The sequence below is a fragment of the Ornithodoros turicata genome, chromosome 6 (assembly GCF_037126465.1).
Source record: "Ornithodoros turicata isolate Travis chromosome 6, ASM3712646v1, whole genome shotgun sequence".
NCBI lineage: Eukaryota > Metazoa > Arthropoda > Arachnida > Ixodida > Argasidae > Ornithodoros > Ornithodoros turicata.
In genome coordinates this window covers 2,479,568-2,498,405 of record NC_088206.1, presented here as the reverse complement: position 1 = coordinate 2,498,405, position 18,838 = coordinate 2,479,568, and the positions used below count along the sequence as shown (strand labels likewise).

At 43.7% G+C, this 18,838-nt stretch overlaps 1 protein-coding gene across 4 annotated transcripts in view; it reads right to left on the bottom strand.

Annotated features, from left to right (window-relative positions):
- LOC135398817 (transcription factor AP-2-epsilon-like) overlaps positions 1-18,838 on the bottom strand; it is a 210,661-nt gene that overhangs the window by 101,762 nt on the left and 90,061 nt on the right. Inside the window, exon 1 of one of the 4 annotated variants that reach the window (XM_064630316.1) lies at positions 16,152-17,006. The exons of the other annotated variants lie outside the window; for them this stretch is intronic. Within the exon in view, the coding sequence (XP_064486386.1) occupies positions 16,152-16,184 (33 nt within the window). The 5' untranslated portion in view covers positions 16,185-17,006. Of the gene's footprint in view, positions 1-16,151; positions 17,007-18,838 lie in introns of those variants that run through there. 4 annotated transcript variants of the gene reach the window in all.

Below are 18,838 nucleotides of genomic sequence, written 5' to 3'. Positions count from 1 at the left end.
TCCCGCATTCGATTCAGTGGAGGTGCAGCCTTTTTTTCGACACTTGACTATTCGATTGGAAAAAGTGCCGCGAGAGTGCAGCACGAGTTCACGAAAATGCTGCTCCTCCTCCAACGTGCGTGCGACGTTTCGTGCGCCGTGGAGCAGACGACTTGAATAGGGTAGTTGAGGTCGCTTACGATGTGTTATCGTCAATTTGGTGCATATACTGGCAATCAGTTTTGGATAGGGCTGTTGTTGCTCCAGTTTTATTCTTTCCAGTCTTTTGTTCGCCTGTCTTCGTGTTCTCATCGCACTCCTGCACCATGAATATATAGCTCAAAAACATGCTGGATCCAGTGGTGGGATATTGGTAAGGATCGACCCTTACCATTATCAACAACATAGGGGTGTATTCACTACTATGTAGGGGAAGATGAATAGAGAGAGCATGGTGACAAAAGTATATCGAAATTTCGCGTTTCCTATGTGAAGAGAAAGAAAGAAAGAAGGAAAGAAAAGAACTTGTAAATTTTTTCTTTATCACATCACCATCAACTTGTACACAAGTCCAAGTAAGTTATGTATCGTGGCGTATCCTGACAAATGATGTGGCCTTCATAGAATAGAATGGATAGAATAGATAGAGATAGAAAGAAAAAAAATGGATACGTAGCTCGCACTGGTGCGACCAGCTGTTCCAGGACGCTTGACGTGTGGAAGCACATATTAATCTGAACCCGTATTAGATCTCCCACGCAATATTTCCACGAAGCTTTAGGAGTACAGATCCCGACAAAAGTTTACTTTTACTTTCAAACACTACCCGTCCAAGCTCTGTGATGGCCACCAAGCCTCAGAGACATATCAATCTACGGTCTCTACAAAAATTCCGTGCTACACTTTATTTTAACTGAATTTTGTGATATGCAAACCCGATATATGAAAGGCTGTACAACACAAAGCCTTATATGCGTCATAAAATGCTGAAAAAAATATAAGAAAAGCATTTCCTTCACCTGTCATTTTATCGCAGTGAACATACTTTATTATCTTTTTTTTAATAAATCCATTCACTTATATCTGCATTTCGAACAGTTTATTGAAGACAGAGTTGCTGTAACGTCTCAAGCTTAAGTAAAAACATGAAGTCCCACTAGTTTTCACTACGGAGCCTCTTACTGTATGTTCCTAGTTTTGCAAGGTTCTTCACAGTGTAAGTAAATAAGAAATCCAGTTTTATTCCCAATGTAATCGGATCTACTTCTTTTTCTTACTCGTGGAACGCAACACCATGGTTGTCATTTGTTTTCCGGATCCCGCACATTCGCCTTGTTTACCATCATTAATTACGTTTCTACACTGTAAACTGAAAAACACCCTTATGGGTGTAAATCGCTTGTCCTATAATTGACTCCTCTTTTTCACCGTATGGTCTGGAACACCCTTTTTAGAGGGTGTATCCCGTGTAAAACGCCCTTTGAAAGGGTGCTTTTCCTTGAAAATGCCGTCTTTTGCACCTTTTGTACACCTTTTTAGGAGGGTGTTTAACGATCTTACACCCTCTTAAAGGGATGTTTAAAGGGTGCAAAAGAGGGCATTTCAAAGAAAAGCGCCCTTTCCAGGGGTGATTTACACGGAATACACCCTCTAAAAATGGTGTTCCAGACCATGTACGGTGTAAAAAGAGGAGTCAGTTATAGGACAAGCCATTTACACCCATAAGGGTGTTTTCCAGTTTACAGTGTACGTCCCATTAGCAGCACACATAATAAGCCTTGAGTTTCAAAATTGACGTACCGGTGCGTAACCAATGGGAAAGCGGGCATTCGGCAACCAGGAAAAATCCTGCCATATACACTGAGTGGGACCCCGAAGTTTACGATCGCACTAAAAGATAACGAGCAACGTCTAAAGTTCGGCCTTGTTCCATAACTGTTCGATTAAGGAAATATTTTTGCGTTGCTCGCACGCCTGTGCGTGTTTCGCAATTTTTTGGACACTTCTTAAACGGTGAAAAAAATGCGGAGAAGAATATAACGGAAACGCGTATGGGAGAAAAGTATACAGGGCAGGAACAACAGTTAACTAATGAATTTTAGGTAATTAGTCATCTTGTAGTTGCACATTCAATCAGAGAGAATGTTCGCCTGGCCCTATATACAAGTCAGCTGCAAGAATGGCATCCGTGTAGCTTTCATATGGCTTCTTTTATACAAATTTGTGACGGATAAAAATGAACACCCCGTATAAACTGCATGAGCCAGTTTTTACACACTCTTAGAAATGAACTTCACCGCATAGCACGCTCCTAGCCAACCATAATCTTTAATGATATCGTTATCTGTCCTGATTTGTTGAAAACGGGAGGCGTACGCCTTTTCTGTGACAATTATGAACAGCATAAGTGTCACAAAATAGGCTCCGCCCCACGTTTTCAACAAATCAGGGACGAGAACGTTGTCATTCGGGATTATGGTTGGCTAGGAGCATGCTATGTGGTGAAACTCATTTTTAAGAGTGCAGTTGGATTTTGTGCGTGGTATTCAAGCAATAAATTGTCAGACTCTACCATTAGTACGCAATAAGATTGCAAGAGGAAGGGGACAAGATCCCTTCCAACCGACCTATAACCCCGTCGGCCAACTGGATAAAAACAATATTAGCGTTCCTCGACAGAAACGCATTCCAGGGGAACAACCCAACGAACATCGGTCCTTATGTATGACGCAAGATTCGACATACGTAATCACGTGATTCCACCCGGGGAGTGCAGAGAGAGGGAGAGACCGCAGGTGTGTCGCGCAGCGTGTCCACCCATAATCAGATACCTTGGCGGCGCGGCACCAACCGTTGGTTACGGGCGACATTTAATCGCGAGACAATGCCGACGAAATGAGTACCTTAGCGAGCGCCAATAATGGTGATGGTCAGCCAAGGTCATTAGGTGAATTAATGAAGGTGGAAACTGTCGCAGGACAAAAATGTGCGCATAAAAAATAAGGCGGTCTCATGTCACGCTGGCAATTTGCCAAGCCGATACGCGCAAGAAGTGCCGGGAATATGTTTTCTCTGACAACGAAGAGTTACACGAGTTGCGAAATACGAGAGAAAAATAAATAAATAAAGAATTGGGTTTTGGGCTTAAGTTAGCTGCACGGTATATCCACGGCCACAAAATACAAAGATTGATTAATTGATCGATTGAGATATAAAAAAAAATATGGAGATGTGAGACGCGAAGAAAATATTCGCTCATTGGTGGTATACCTCGAGGGTGATGCTGCAAACTGGAAGACAGAGGGTTCGAACCCTATACCACCAGCTGCGTGTCTCTCAGGTTTTCACGGAGCCTCCCGCTGAAGTCGGCCCAGGATGCACACTAACCCCCTATATCTCCCATGTACGCCGCCCGTAGCCACACAGTTGCTTCGTGACCCATGACGAAAACCCGAGACTGGGAAAAAGATGAAAACAGACGACACAACACAAAGTCTCAAAAACGTCTGTTTTCGTCTTTTTCCCAGTCTCGGGTTTTCGTCATGGATCTTAGCCACCAGCTCGCTTGCTTTTTAACCATTTTATCTGCTTCGTGACGCTATAACAAGGGCTAAAAAAGAAAAAGAAACATGCTAGATGGCGCAAGTATAGCAAGATGGTATATAAGCATTGTATTAGCGACCCGATGCGAGTGGAATAAAATCTGCGACAGAAATTACAGCTAGCGGGTGGCATCCTCAGATAAGCAGACGACACTTCCGCCGGTCGTTCAAAGAACGCCCTGGAAAATTTATTAAGCCGTGGAGTACTTGATTGGGATTAAAGCTTCATATCGACTATAATCCACGCGTGCCTACAGCTGCAAGTGGAATGCGGATGCGGAGATATCCCGTAGTTCTGCTCCCCTATCACTCTTTGTATCATCTCAGAGCGTGCTTATCGCATCCATCATCCATCATAGCGCAACAGACGCGACATTTGGCTTTAGAGATAATTCGTAACTTTTGCGCCGTCCGACAGCTATGATCGTAAGAGACGCAACAGTGGTCGGTACTTTTAACGTATATATCCCCAAATCTCAGCACGCGGCGCGTATATACCGTATTTAACGTCCCTCGTCGAAGACGCCGTACCTGAGCGACTTGTACATTGCCACCAAGTTGCCGGCGTCCTCGTCCGGGTTCGAACCCGCAACCTTGGGATCAGTAGGTAAACACGGCTATGATTATCCATAAGGTTGTCCCATATCGTTTCATTCACACCCTTTAACGGCGAGAAAAGATCCCCCCCCCCCCCACTCTTTGTCATGTCCACCGCACCTTTTCCAGCTCTGTCATTACGTCTTTCAGTTTCAGATTTTCGGCCGTAATGAGACTTGGGCCGTAATGAGACTTCGGCCGTAATGAGATGTTACCTTCAGTTGAGTCTGCGGAATACAAAAGGGCGTTTATTTGCAATGATGGCCTGCCTTTTGAAACCCAAGGAAACCCTTTCCCAATCAGTCTCATTTAAGAAAGCTGACGACCCGGAGAGCCACGACCACTGTTTCTGGAATAAGGTTCACGATGATCTACTTCTAATTTGTAAGATGATTGGAATTAAATTCGGGGAAACGAGACGACCATATACGCAGGTCGCAAACGGATGGGCGGGAGCGCATTGTGTCTGCAACACTCACACGGGGTCGTGTTGCACCTGCGATGCTTTAACACCTTCTTGCACTTGTTTGCATCTTTAGGAGGAATCCAGGACACCTTCCCCCCCCTCCAATTCGAGAATATTTTCCCTTCATAATCTCATTCCCATAGCAGCAGCCAAAAAAGTAAAGAAAAACAGAAAAGAGCGCCTTACCGCTATGGAAGGCAACCGCACTTGAAACAACACCGTTCCTCGAAATCATTAAAGTCCACGTACTCCAGACAGACTTTTAATGCCCCCCGCTTTTTTTGTTCTTCATTAATGCGAGGCTCATTTTCCGGAAGAGCTGCATTCCGCGTGACGTCACTTCCTGCCCGAGTGACGCGGTAGAGGTCACAAAAGATGAGAATGAAAACAACGAAAAGCGGGGCAGAACTGGAAGAGACGGTTTCCAGGAAAGCCTTGGCCGGTTTGTTGATCGGTGAGCGATGCCTTGGTCGGATTTTATAATCACTATGACGACGAAGGAACGGCAGATGACGAAGCAGTCCGCGCCAGCTGCAGCATCGGTATATCGTCGCGTCTGGGGCGCCGTGAGGACCGCGTGCGGTCCTCCTTATGCGTTGTCTTAAGGTGTGTCCTCACGGTCTTTCCGAGCAGCATATATTGAGGATGCACCTTTAGCCACAGTGCTTCTTTTGTGGTGGCAGAGCAGCTGTGATGTGTGCGTTTGTAACTTGAGATTTAGAACACCAGAAGTGGGCCCGTCACCTCGCTGTTAGTACATGTAGGGACAGATCGGGATAAGGTCAAAGGTAGAGACAGAGAAGTAACAAAGCTAAAAGTCGAAGGAGTGACAAAGGAAGTGTCAAGGGTGACGACTCCATTGAGTGTCCCTATGTCAAAGGCTAAGTTTAGTGCATGATCTGTATCAATTATCTATCTTCTCTTCGTTATTTATGGGAAAGTGATATACATCAAGTAGGGATCGTGTAAGGTAGACTCACATCACCTTTTTTTTTTTTTCTATTCATCACCATCAACTAGGGATAGCGCCTTTAACAGAAGGAGGGTCTAGCAATCAGGTACCTTGCTTACCTAGCTGCACCCCAACCCAACCTAACCTAACCGGCGACAATGTAAGGAAAAAGCTTTAAGTCAGGAAATATTTCGCCAGGTCTTTCGTATTTCGAACAGAGAAGCAGCGTATATAGGACTGTGTTCGAAATGGCGGCGGCTGTTGACCTGAGAATTCATTCTCAACATGCAGGAATGTGTCTAAAGGAAGCGACGCAAAACACACTCGAAACAACACACAGACGATGTCGCAACTTTAAACCACAGTTTACTTCATGAAATACATCAAAAGAAAGTTACGACATCGTTTGTGTTGCTTTGAGTATGATTTGCGTCGTTTCATTAGAGACATGTATGTACCAACCCGCCCGGTCTCTGCTACAATGTAGGAATGCCCTTGTTTCAGAACGCGTCAAACTTTACAATGAGTGCAGACTGAAGAAATGTGAAATGCCGATTGAGACCCATTTTTTCTTCTATCCATCACCAACCATCACCAAGAAATGCGAAATGACTCAATGAACTGTGACGTCACCGAAGGAAAGGCTCGAAATTGTAACTAAAAATGAATAAGAAATGCATTGCCATATATTTATGACTTGGCGTCATATGTTATATGTTGTGGATTCGTTTCCTGGGTGTACTTTTTTGGAGGAATAAATCGATGCACCAATGGTGCAGGAAAGCAGCTTCGAGGAGGCATAGTCGACGCTCCTCGCAGGTATAAAGGAAGACAGATATCTGTTTCGAACACTGAGGAGATAAGAGACCAGGTGTATATACGTGGTGAATACCAGTCTCGTCTTGTCGCCCTCGCATATAACAAACGACCAATCTGAAGCATTAATTAAATACATAGATAAAATAGCCGACACCCTGTAACTCTAACTATATATACCGTTGAACCGTGGTGCTAAGATAAAAAGAACGCAAATATACGGACTGTTTCACCTATAGACCGTATTTGTCGTCCGCTTGATTCAAGCAAAATAACCTAAAGGCAGTCGAGCTCCGTAGATTCCAATGGGGCTGTTTTGGTTCCGTTAAAAACAGGACCAAGAAAAACGTTCGTGTGAGACCGCCCTTAGACGGACGTTTAGTTATGCCCTACCCTTATCTACGTAATAAAATGTTGACTATTGACTGCACGTGTTTCAACACTACTCTTATCGGTGATCAATATAGAAACGCAAGCGACACGACTGAAAGAACCAGTCTGCAGTGCTAGTTGAAATGGGAAGCAGAACGTAAAGGTAAATAACACGTCGTCGTATTTCGTCGTATATATATATACTATTAATTTAGAAATTTGAAACCGCGGACGTCGCGGTTTGTTATGTTTTACTACAGTCAAACTCCTTTACAACGAAACTCAGGGGGCAGCAAAAAAAAAAGAAAATCGCAGTAAAGGTATTTTCGTTAAAAAGGATGCCCATTATTGGACCTATAGGGCTCCAGCGGGACCGCAAAAAAAATTTGCTGTAGTGGTATTTTCGTTAAAAAGGTGTTCGCTATAAAGGAGTTTGACTATAACGAAGCTTAATTATTACAACATGGAACGTTTGTAAAAGCAGATAAGGTGTTGATAGTCAGTGGCTTTACATCGATCTAAACGATCGTGAGTAGCGTTGCAGTCGTCGATTTGATTGATTGATCAACTTTAGAGAACTCGTGTCCAAACAACTTGTACAGTGTCAACAAGTTGCGGCGCCATTGGCCGGGTTGTAGAACCCGTTAATCTTTGAATCGGTTACCAACGGATTTATTGATGCAAATGTAAATGTCGATAACGTCACTGTCAATGTAGGTGTCATTTATGTCGTTGCCCACGCAACTACCACCAGCCCACTTACTATACCCACTGCATCCTACCGTATATACCTAGTACTGCACCATAAACCTATATAGCCGTGTTCATACCTGGGTAAATTACTTCTAAAATGTAATTAAATTACATTACTCATTACTCCAGCTAGAATTTAGTTAAACTACATTACTCATTACTGCAATTGAAACGTAATGATATTACATTACAATTACTACGAAAAAGTAATTCATTACTGTAACTTCATTACAGTAATGTAATGAGTTAAGTAAGTAACTTCAGTACAGTAATGTAATGAGTAACGTTTCATTACTGTAACTTCATTACAGTAATGACATTACTACCCGTATGGCCGTGTTCAGCTTAAGAAGGAAAAGAAGTGTAGTCCGTCAGATCTCAAAATATTACTGCGCCGCAGATAGGATGACTGGGACACAGAGAGGTCACGTTCGCTCCTCCGCGACATAACGTAACCCATCATGCCCACTCTGCTTCCGTATTGACTCTTACGACTGGTCACATGACACTATACGCTTTGTGGTGGCGCTGCAGTATTTCTCCTGGCGCGTTATTGCGACACCTTATCTCCAACGGCGTATGCAGTTGACGGACTAGATTTCTGTTCCTTCTTATGTTGAACACGTAGCAAAAAATAATGAGATTTGTAAAGAGTATGTTTCCCCTGTAAGACACGTCGTGCTTCACTTTTGACGGAGATTTTTTTGATGGATGATTTTTGGAGATGTTTTTTGACATTTTAGTTGTATAGCTATGGAAACTGAAGTGGGGACGCGTCTTATGGACGATTTTTTTTTCTTTTTCTGTAAAAGCACGTGTTGTTATTCAATCCAACCGAATCGGTATCCTTGTGACTGCGATACCGTGTGAACCTGATAAACCTGATAACGCTGCCAGAGACATATTTAATATCATGATTGGCTACATTAAAAACACATACGCAGAGATGAAATAGTGATGAAAATTCGGTTCATGACGCGCATTGCCCCACCCTGTTTCTCCTATACTGTCCTCTCTGATTGATTAATTTGATTGGTAAAAGAAAAAAAATCTCTCTACATTCTCATAGCCCCCATTACTTCGCTGTGCTACCAGAGGGATCAGAAAATAAAAGTGACGTGCGACTGTTTTAAGTAGCACAATCGCAAAAGTGTCGGTGACGATTTTTGTATCATTTCAGTGATAGAAAATCATTGAATTGACACGATGATCTTATCAAATCAAGTGATATAAGTCACTTGAATACACTCGATAGAGTGAATTATTACGAAAGGATATTGTTAATACCAGATTCGTAATCCTCACTGTTGCCTAGCCAAGCCCCACGCTACTAAGTTGACTACATTAACCACGAAACTCACGCGAAAAAGCCTTCACTTCTTACTCCATAAAAGCCATTACGAAAACGGCAGCTTTTCGCTTCAACTCATTACATAAAGCGGAGCATGCAATTTTAGAGATGCAATTAATCACCTTAAACTCAACCGAAATGACCGTTTAATGAAAACTTCCGAGTTACGCGGGCAAAGCAAATTGACTCCGAAATTAAATATATGGCATTTAAATACAACGCACGAAGTTGAGGGTCAAATGTTCGTCCTATAGGCAATTTTTTTATCGTTTTCCATAAATAGCTCCTGCCCATTACAAAAACAAATCAGAAAATGCCCTCGATATAATAATAAAATGCCCGGCGTAAGTCATCTTTAAGATTACCCTCTCCTATTCCAAAATTAATTGCTCAGGTTCTTAATAGCGCATTCCGTCATTTTTTTTTTCCTTTTAAGTCTGCCGACAATTGATTGTATGTTAAGCCTCACAAACATAGTCGTAAAAACGACCCTGCTTTTCGCGTACGGATGGAAGCAACAACGCAAAACTCCGTTTTTGTCTAACCTGTCCAAATAAGTGCAGTCGTCAACGAAATTACCGCAGCGGGGAAGAGTGTATATGGCTTGCGGCGACGAAACACCCCAAATCATCATGCTCAAAATAAAGGTGTTTGTCGTTGTACAGTCGTCAAAGGACGTTTCGGCTCGCCCCTTTGATCTACGGACCCCGATGGCTGCCAGCAAAACGAATTAGGCTCGTGACAATACGACAATACCTTTCCTTAAAAAAAAAAAAAAAAAGATGCTTTGTTGACTCTAGCCTTACCTTTACCTGCCGAGAGGTATCTCAAGGACACCAGCACTCGAGGCTGGTTACAATAGAGATTGAAAGGTGACAGCACTTTACAGAGTTTTAAAAATGGGAAATTGGAGGACTTTGCTGCGGTTTCGGGTGCCGACACACAGGTAAAAGTCGTTTGGCGCGTTTGCGAGGCAATAGACATGTTTAACTTGTAATTTTGAGGGGGGGACTTCGGCTTGAGAATTCTTTGTAGGAGTGTTTCGGCGTGAAGTTTGCTTTCCTTGAAGGTATTGGTTACAAAGCAAGCCAGCTTGTGGCATACCTTTAGGAGGAGGGAATCAGCAAAACTATCCCGAGAGTTGGAACCTTGTTCGTGTGTGTTTTTCTTGTTCTCCTTATAGCCTCGGCATTTTTTTTTTTCTTTCGTTACGGTTGCTTTCGTGTGTCTGTGTGCGTGTACATGTAGTCGTCCGGAATGTTAACATTTCAGCCGCCGATTAGCGAAGTAAAGTAGGTATAGAAAACTGCAAAATAAACGTCCTTTCATTTCGTGTTAACACCTCGAAGCAACTGTCGCCATACAGAGCGGTGTACAGATGGACGGAGGACAGCACCGGTATCGCCAATATTGGACCAATGTTGTACCAAGATGTAGTGGCTGCTTGGAGTTCTTCCATGAAGTCGGTCCAGGACGCATGCTAACCGCCATCTGTCTGTCCACGGCCGTACACCACTCTGTATATAGCTATATTCGTGTCGCGGTGCTAATAGCGAGTCAAATCAAAAACGAAACCTATAGCGTTAGCAACGGCTTCGAATCTATACAAGCTTTATTAAGAGTTTTAATAAGTTTTAATAAGAGAGTTTTTAAGAGTGCAAAAAAAAAAACACAAGAAAAAGAAAGAAAAGAAAAGGCCATTTCTCAGAACCTCTGCAACGGACGTGTGACAAGCAACATTTACGTGCACTGCTGAAGCTAGTAGTGACAGATCGAGAGTCATGTTTTATCAGCCCCCCAGTTTCCATTTACACACTGAATGCAGGAGACAAATAGACCTTGTATCGCCAACTGTAGGATGAGACAAGCGTTAGAAAGCGTTAGTAAGCGTTTTTAGAAAAACAAGCGCCACCTGTGGCACGCAAGGGCTCATGGGAACTTCGAGTGTCTCACAGCATTAAAAGTCGTTCAGTGGCGGAGGTAGAAGAAGAACAACAACAACATTCCCGGTGTGCGCAGCAGCAGCGTCAGCAGCCTGGGTAAACCATGACCGAAGCAGACGACAGAGCAGGGCCCCTCAAAGTTCCCATGCTGCTTTGCGCCTCGCGCTTGATGGCGCGCGCATCTTTTTAAAACTGTCTATCGGTAGGTACCTGAACTAATGAAGACACAAAAGGCGGGAAAAGGATATTTCCGCGACGTACCAGCTGGCAAATACTTGTACAACACATGTCGCGCGATGCCAAAATAACATTTGCTGCACCTTCTTCCGCAGCTCTACAAAATAATCCCGTACGTCTTCCTTCTTAGTATGCGATAGGCGCTGGGCGCACCTGCTGAATTTGGTCCTTTCGGCGCGTTCCCGAAGTGCGCGCCCTCTATACCATCCACAACAACATCTGCCGCGTGGAATAAACGGCATAGCTTCACCATCGACCGCTAGCGTATGCGGCTTTTCACAGCTTGGCATATTGCGTCGGTAGCCACCTGGCTCCTGAAGATGCAGTACGCGTTCGTAAAGTGGCCACGGGACATTTATGGAGCACGGCCATCGTTGTATGTACTAAGGAGGCATGGCTCGCCATAATTTCGTGTTCTTTAAAATAATGTAATGTGCACATGATGTGCGTTTCTTTCGTCGTATATGCTGTAAGGTCCACCGTTTTTCCCCTTTCTACAGACCAATGCAATCCATGTAGGCGCGATCGTTTCTTTAAATACTTTTTTACTTTTATTTATTTCTTTATTTATTATTTTTTCGGTGGGAAGGGGGTCATATAGGCCTCTGTCACACAGAGAAAAAGTCACACGGGGTTTTGCATTCATTTGAATGAAGAAATGTGTACCAGACTTCGGGTGCTGGAACGCATACAGGGTGTCCCAGAAAACGTGTCTTATCATAAAGAAACTACGCCACCTAGAATCAAGCGGTTAACGGCATTTGATTAGGATTTTGCCACCTCCTGATGTGAATGTCATGTATCGTAAGTTTAATTATGAAAATATCTGCGAACTGAACTCGGAAATTTGCCAAGTGAAGGCCACTTTTTTACCCCACCAATATGAAGAGCGTGCCGAATTCACTCAAATTCATGATAATTGACAGTGATATTCATGAGTTATCCTATCAAAATAGCCGAACATCATGCTTTTCGGAGCACCGGACCATAACGCGCGATGACTTTTCGAGCGCAATCGCTCACAGTCCGACGAAAGGAGGATCCCAAAGCCAGCCCACAGAGTGATAGTAGAAAAAGTAGCAGTTCCTAAAATTGGGAGACGGAAAGCATTCTCCCAGCGAAAGTCGGACTCGATAAGCCATGCCTGTGTTATCTCTTTCTGCGATGCCGGGGTGGGCTGGGTTTCCAACCTCCTTTCGTCGGACTGACAAAGATTGCGCTGAAAAATTCATCGTCCGCTATCCTGTGGGAGCTCCGTAGAGCATGATGTTCGGCTATTTTTTTCCGATGGGATAGCTCCTGAACATCCCTGTCAATTATCATTAATTTGTGTAAATTAGACACACTCTTCACATTGGTGGGGTGAAAAAAGTCACCTTTACTTGGCAAATTTAAGCTCGCAAAAATTTACATAATTAAACTTGCGTTACACGCATCCACATCAGGAGGTGGCAAAAACCCAGTAAGAACAAATGCCGTTGACTCTAGGTGGTGTTTTTTATTATTATTATTATAATTCAATGACACGTTTTCTGGGACACCCTGTATACGAAAGACAGCAATTTCCTCTTTAGGAGATATCGGTGTCTTCTGTGTGTTACGTTAATACGCCTTAGCTCTGCCGACTCCGCGTTATCCTCGCGTTGTTCCGTGTTCCGTCTTACTTCATGTGTGTGTGATGTGTGTTATTTCCATGTGAGATAACCCGGGTAGACATGCACTGGCTTCGGGTAACCAGGGCCCACAGGGGCTCTCTCTCTCTTTTTCGTAAAACAGGAAATATTGGGGAAGCATGTCTACCGGCTTAACTCCATACGGGATCGCATCGAATTGGCAACGGAATTCTTTAAAATCTAGAGAATCCACTACGAGTATCTTCTTTCCTTCTTTTTTCTTTTACAATTTATCGATGTATATATATACAGTCCATGTCAGAGACTCACCGCCAGGCAGTGCCAGTGGACCCGTATACTGTTGGCACATTATGGGGCGCTTATTTATCACGCCCGCTAAGCTGACACCTTATCTCTGTCGTGCACCTTATCAGTCGGGGGTCCCGCATTCCAGAAGACGTAAATTTCTGCCAAACAACTCCTCCGTTTACGGAATAAGAAATGAACTCCGTCAAACTGAGACGGTGAACATCGATTCTTGAAGAGATAAGGGGGCATTTTAAAGAGATCATAAAATCAAAGCGTTGAACACTAGCGAAGACAGTTGCAACACTCGTCTGTATATACCTAGCTCAGGTATAGCGTTCGTGATAGATGAATGTATAAGATTTTAAAAAAGAAAGGAAAAAAAGAAAGCAGGGGTTAGTTCCTTCCAGCCTTGAGTGAGTTTCTTCGAGGAAGTAGCTATCAGTCACAGCATATACAGTTGGCTCGCGGAAATAGTAAATTTGTTCCAATTAAAGTTACTTTTTTTTTCCCGAGGCGTAATTGTATGACGGTTAGCGAGTTTAGGTAGCTCAGTTACTTTACAGTTACCTTTTCGCCAACGAAAGCCGTGTATAAGATAACGCTCAACAACTTCATTTTAGCGCTTGTATTGTCCTATAGCAATCATATCACGTGCTCGCGATGATTTAATCAGTGTATAGCTGCGTTTCGAAGTTATTGCCAGTAACTATTCATCGTCCAAACACATCCCTTTCCACGCTAAAACGCCATTCGACAGGAGCTTCCTCGTACACCGTTCTAAAGAACGACAAAGCAACTTTTGGAAAAAAAAAAAAAACAGTCATTTGTAATTGTTTCCATGTCATCCTCATGTTAAAAGCGTTAATAAAGGACACACAAGTAACAAAGCGACGTTTGGGAACCGTTGTGTAGGAAAATATCCCACATACCTGAGTCACTCAGTTACAGTTATATTTTACAGTTACTTTCACCAGAGGTGGTAAAAGCTTTAGTTACTAGACCAGTTACAATCAGTTACAAGTACCCACTACTGGTTCCATTATATTGGTGCCCGCTATACCACGATCATCAATCCCCGGCAGTCAGATGGTGACAGAGTTGAATGTACCCGCGGGTTTCATTATTATTATTATATTCATTATTGTTTTCTGTGAACTGTCTTGCAATGTTCATCGTTGTAATTTGTATGCAGACCTGAAGTTGAATGCTGTACAATGTGATTATCAGAAAAGCTAGCCATACATTAATGTATGACCTTATGAATGTGTTAATCACTGAGATTTAGGACAAGTTGTATATCGAAGTATTAATGTAGGATCATACGCTATCTGGTAAGCTTAAAGTAAATTACTAAAGAAAACTTTGTTTACCATTGTACCGAAGGATGACAGTCATAATTGCGAATCGCATTTTCTTGCTATTATGCATAAGAAGTTTAGTAAGTACGTATTATTAAACCAAGCGTTGCATTGCTACTCATAACATTATCGTTTATCACCAACTTAACCAGTTTTTGTTTGTAGCGCTATAAAACGGAAATCAATCGAACTGAGTCTACCAAATGCTTTTCTTGTGTGTGTGTCTAGCGCAATATTATTTTCGCGTGCCACAGTATCGTTCAGTTCCGGCACACCCATGAACACATCCCTTCATATGGCGCGTAACACGTTTGTGTTCTTTAGTAACTTATAAGTGTAGTATAGTTGTCGGGTAACTCCCCAAGTACTGTTTTTTAAAATCTTATATCGATTTAACAATATCTTAATCACAACTAAACTGTATCTTTTAGCTGTTAATTCTTGAACTGTGTTGGGACTGTACTACAGGGCTTTCCCTCACAGTCCCGCTTTCTGTACATTTTGGAATATTGACTAAATAAAGATTACGATTACGACGTTGAATACTGAAAGTGAGCACTGTTTTCGATCTATAGTATACGCATTACCCGAAATCTGCCCAGAACGGAGGTACCAACATGCAAATGCTGCATTGATGCATCATTACTCAGTACCCTGTTCGCACAAATTTATTCAAAATTTTATTATTCATAATTTATTCAAAATTATTTATTCAGATTTATTTATTCCCCACGTGGCTTCGTCATACAGTCTGGATACTATATACGAGGCAGAAATTCAGATTCATGTACGCCCACCTTGGAGTGGCTTCCTGATCCGCCCCTGAGGTGATATGAGCTTAAAACGCGCACTGTGACTCCATTTCAAACCTTTTAGCCAGTTCCTGCGAACCATTTTTCGCCGCGCGAAAAAAATCCCGAAAACTTCACTAAAACGCGAAAAATCCACGTAAAAACTCTTGAAAACGTCGCCGTTGTCACATTGTTTCATGGCTCGCAGGAGCACAAAGATATTTCTGGGCAGCTGAATTCTGAATGAGGGAGCTCCAGTTGTATTTTGTCACTTTTATATTAATTACCTCCATATACAGAGCCTCCATCTGATCAGTGGTCTCACGAAGTTGAAATCCTTCAAAGACTTCTGTAATGCGCGTTGGAAAATACATCTCGCTAACGCCGTCCTCACGCAAGACTTGGACCACCTAACTTGGAGGAAGCGAGGACATAAATTACCGATCGGCTTAATTCCAACTAATCCCCTCAGAGAAAAACGATATCGCGATTAAACCTTAACAGTGAAATATACGTCCTGTACGCTTTGTACACACTTTGCACTATAGTGCCTCTTTGCAGATTAAAAGAGGATGCATATTATGTTGTGCATGCACAACATGCACCGATGTATTCTTTCTCAAAAAGGAGACGAATACGAGTGCTGCATCATCAGCTGAGCTGCATCTTAGTAATGTATATTTCGAGCCTCGCTATGTGTTACATCTTGCTGTATGCTATAAACCTCGCACACATTGTATAGTATATAATTAAACAAGCAAGTCCTTGGCGGGGACTTGCAATTATTCTTGAAATACTACGAGTCCTATAAGCCGAAGGCGTCCATAGCCGGGTATCGTTGGACACAGCGATGTCTCGACTACAAGTACATTCGATGAATTTTAAAACTGATGGACTTGTAAAGAATCCTATAGCTATTGAGCAAAACCAGAAGAAAAGCATATTTCAGAGCTACGTCCACCTGTTTCTGATGTTCGTCTGCTATATGGATAAAGTGAACCACATGACTTACCATGTCGTCGGCGTCCTGGGTTAGCACCAGCATATACGATCACGTGATCACAATATTTTGAGCGTGCGTCAGATGGTGTAAGAGCACGACGAAGAACGACCCAGCCGACCACTTGGTGTCACCTCCGCCGACGGAAAGGTATCATGCTTGAAGCCGAAACGTCTACCTGTCACGTGATGACGGACCGCGTGTGCAAGACCGTGAGAAACCGTGCTCCTAGTGACGCCCTAGCAAGTAGTATGACAGAAGCCTCGATGAAAGTCGTGCGGCGGGTGGAGAGTTGTAGTGGGCCACAGCCTTGTTTCTTGACACGGAGTTCAGGATTGGCGCTCCCAGCGCGCTACTGAAGACTCTATAACGAAGAACGGTGCGTCTCAAAATTGAATCACGTGACGTGTTGTTCACGTGCGAGAGTGATCGCTGAAGTGGTTATCCTTAATCGGAAATACGAGGCGTTTTTTCGTCACGTGTTCAGATCTTCCGTCCTGGAAGCCATGTCTTACGCGGTTGTCTTCTGCGATCTACCGTGCACTTTGATCTCTCTTCCAGTTTCTCGATGCACCCGTATACGAACCGCTCTTAACTGCAGTTCCTTTTGCCCATCAACTCCACCTTCTTCTTCAGGTTCTACACGGAGGAACACGTCTTCCACAGCTACCACCACCACCGCGCACAACTATACAAGCACTCCTCGCAGCAGGCGTTCGTTTCTTCAAATCTCCTCAACACCATCGACAGAGCACAACACACTTTCCGAATCACGACACCAGTATCCAGGAGCTCCCCACATACAACAAGACTAATGTCGTCGGGACAGCATGACTCCAAAAAAACAAAACAAGCTGCAGCGTCAGGCGGTTCCGTCACCACCCCTTGCCGAAACCGAACTAGGAAAATCGTCCCGCTTGTGTTCGCTGGCCAAGATGGAAAGGGGACCTTCAACTTGGTCGGCCTGCGGGGCGTTGTTCTCCTCACCCGTGTGTCTTCTCGCTCGGTACCTCTAATTTCTGTTAATCTTTCCTGGTTGATTCGTAGTAGGGTGGGGCGCATGCCGATGGGACGATCTGGAGAGGGGGGTTCTACCCTTTCCGAGAGTCGTCCAAGCGGGGCGACTGGGATTCCTGTCTAAGTGGCTACTGTTTGCTGCTGCGTCTTTGAAATATTGTTGCTGCGAGTTTGATTGCTGGGGCAGCATGCATGGGGGAGGGATGTCGTGTATAGGGACGCGACCCTTTTCTGCTCATTGACTTCTTTTGTGAGAGGAATTTTTCATCGGGGGGGGGGGGGGGAGGGAGATGGGACGGCAGCGGGGGAGGAGAGGTTGCGACGTAAAACAACAGACTGACCAATGTCAACGCGTGGGCAACGCGCTGTGACTTGTTGATGGCAATAAGGTTATCCCAAGCCAGTGGTGGTCCATTTTGCTGAGCACTTGAGCGAATTCCTATGAGCGAACCGCGAATAAATAGCGCAAAATCTTACTCCTGGTCGACTACATTTCAGGAGGACTTGAAGACCCCGAAGCACCGCCCTGTCTATAGGCCCCCTTGATATGTCATATATACGCGCATGAAATACATATACTGTTAACTATTGATCTGAACGACCGAAGACATATACGGAGCACGTAGAGGTCCAGTAAACACGTTTCACAATTCATCGGCCAGGTCTCCTTCCTTTTCGCCGAACATGGTTTTTGTAAAGGCAAGCAGAAGACACCCACGCTGGCCATGTAGGCACTCCAATTAACGTCGCACGGAGGTTCTCAGACCAAACCCCACGCAGTCTCGCATACAGACGCAGTATATACATCGATGCGAATTAGTATTGCGGAAGTTGCATACTTTAAATGCGCGTTACTTCGATATTTTTTAGTTGGATGATCGATGAAAGCTATCAACACGTTGGGGTTTTGATCAATCGGAGAATTGAGGAAAAGAATGAGAAGGAGAAGCAGGAACTGGGCGGCAATTTGGGGGACAGACCTTTGCAGAACGCGCAACAGGCGCATGAGTGAAAAATAAATAATAAGTACGCGAATAAAAATATAATAAATACAACAAAGGAAGAGTCTAGGAAAAACTGTCGGTTGTGTTGTTCTCAGGAAGGGCACTGCATACAGAGGAAGGTCATGTCTTCAGCAAAAGGAGAAAGGATCGAATGAAGAGGATTGATTGATTGATTATTTAGAAGAAAACCAGGGAGAGGACCTTCGTCATGGTGACAATGTATTCACTCTCGTTAACGATACTATCGACTATGGTGCCCTCACACGCCGATCGTCATCATCATCAGCATCATTAAAATAAAGTTTACGGTGCCCTAATTAAGCAGTCGCCAATACTAGTATATGATCGCTGATAACGCGCTTTGCGTTATCGTTCGTTCTTCGTAGCGCGATTCAAAGGACATGTCAATATCGGTCGTATTAGTTCTGGCGATAGAACAGAAAGACGAATCACGTTTAACTGTGGAATGACGTAAGCCAGTGATTCCCAAACTGTGGGTCACGACCTCCAGGGGGATCGCGACAAGTCTCGATTGGGCACGCCAAGCGGCCCACAAATTAGAGGAAAAAAAAACATCATCTCTGGAGAGAGAAAGCACAAGTGTACCTGCTGTTGTGCAAGATGTTTTTTGGCCCAGAGAACTCGCTCAGAATGTCGCTCCAACAAAATGTCAGCGTA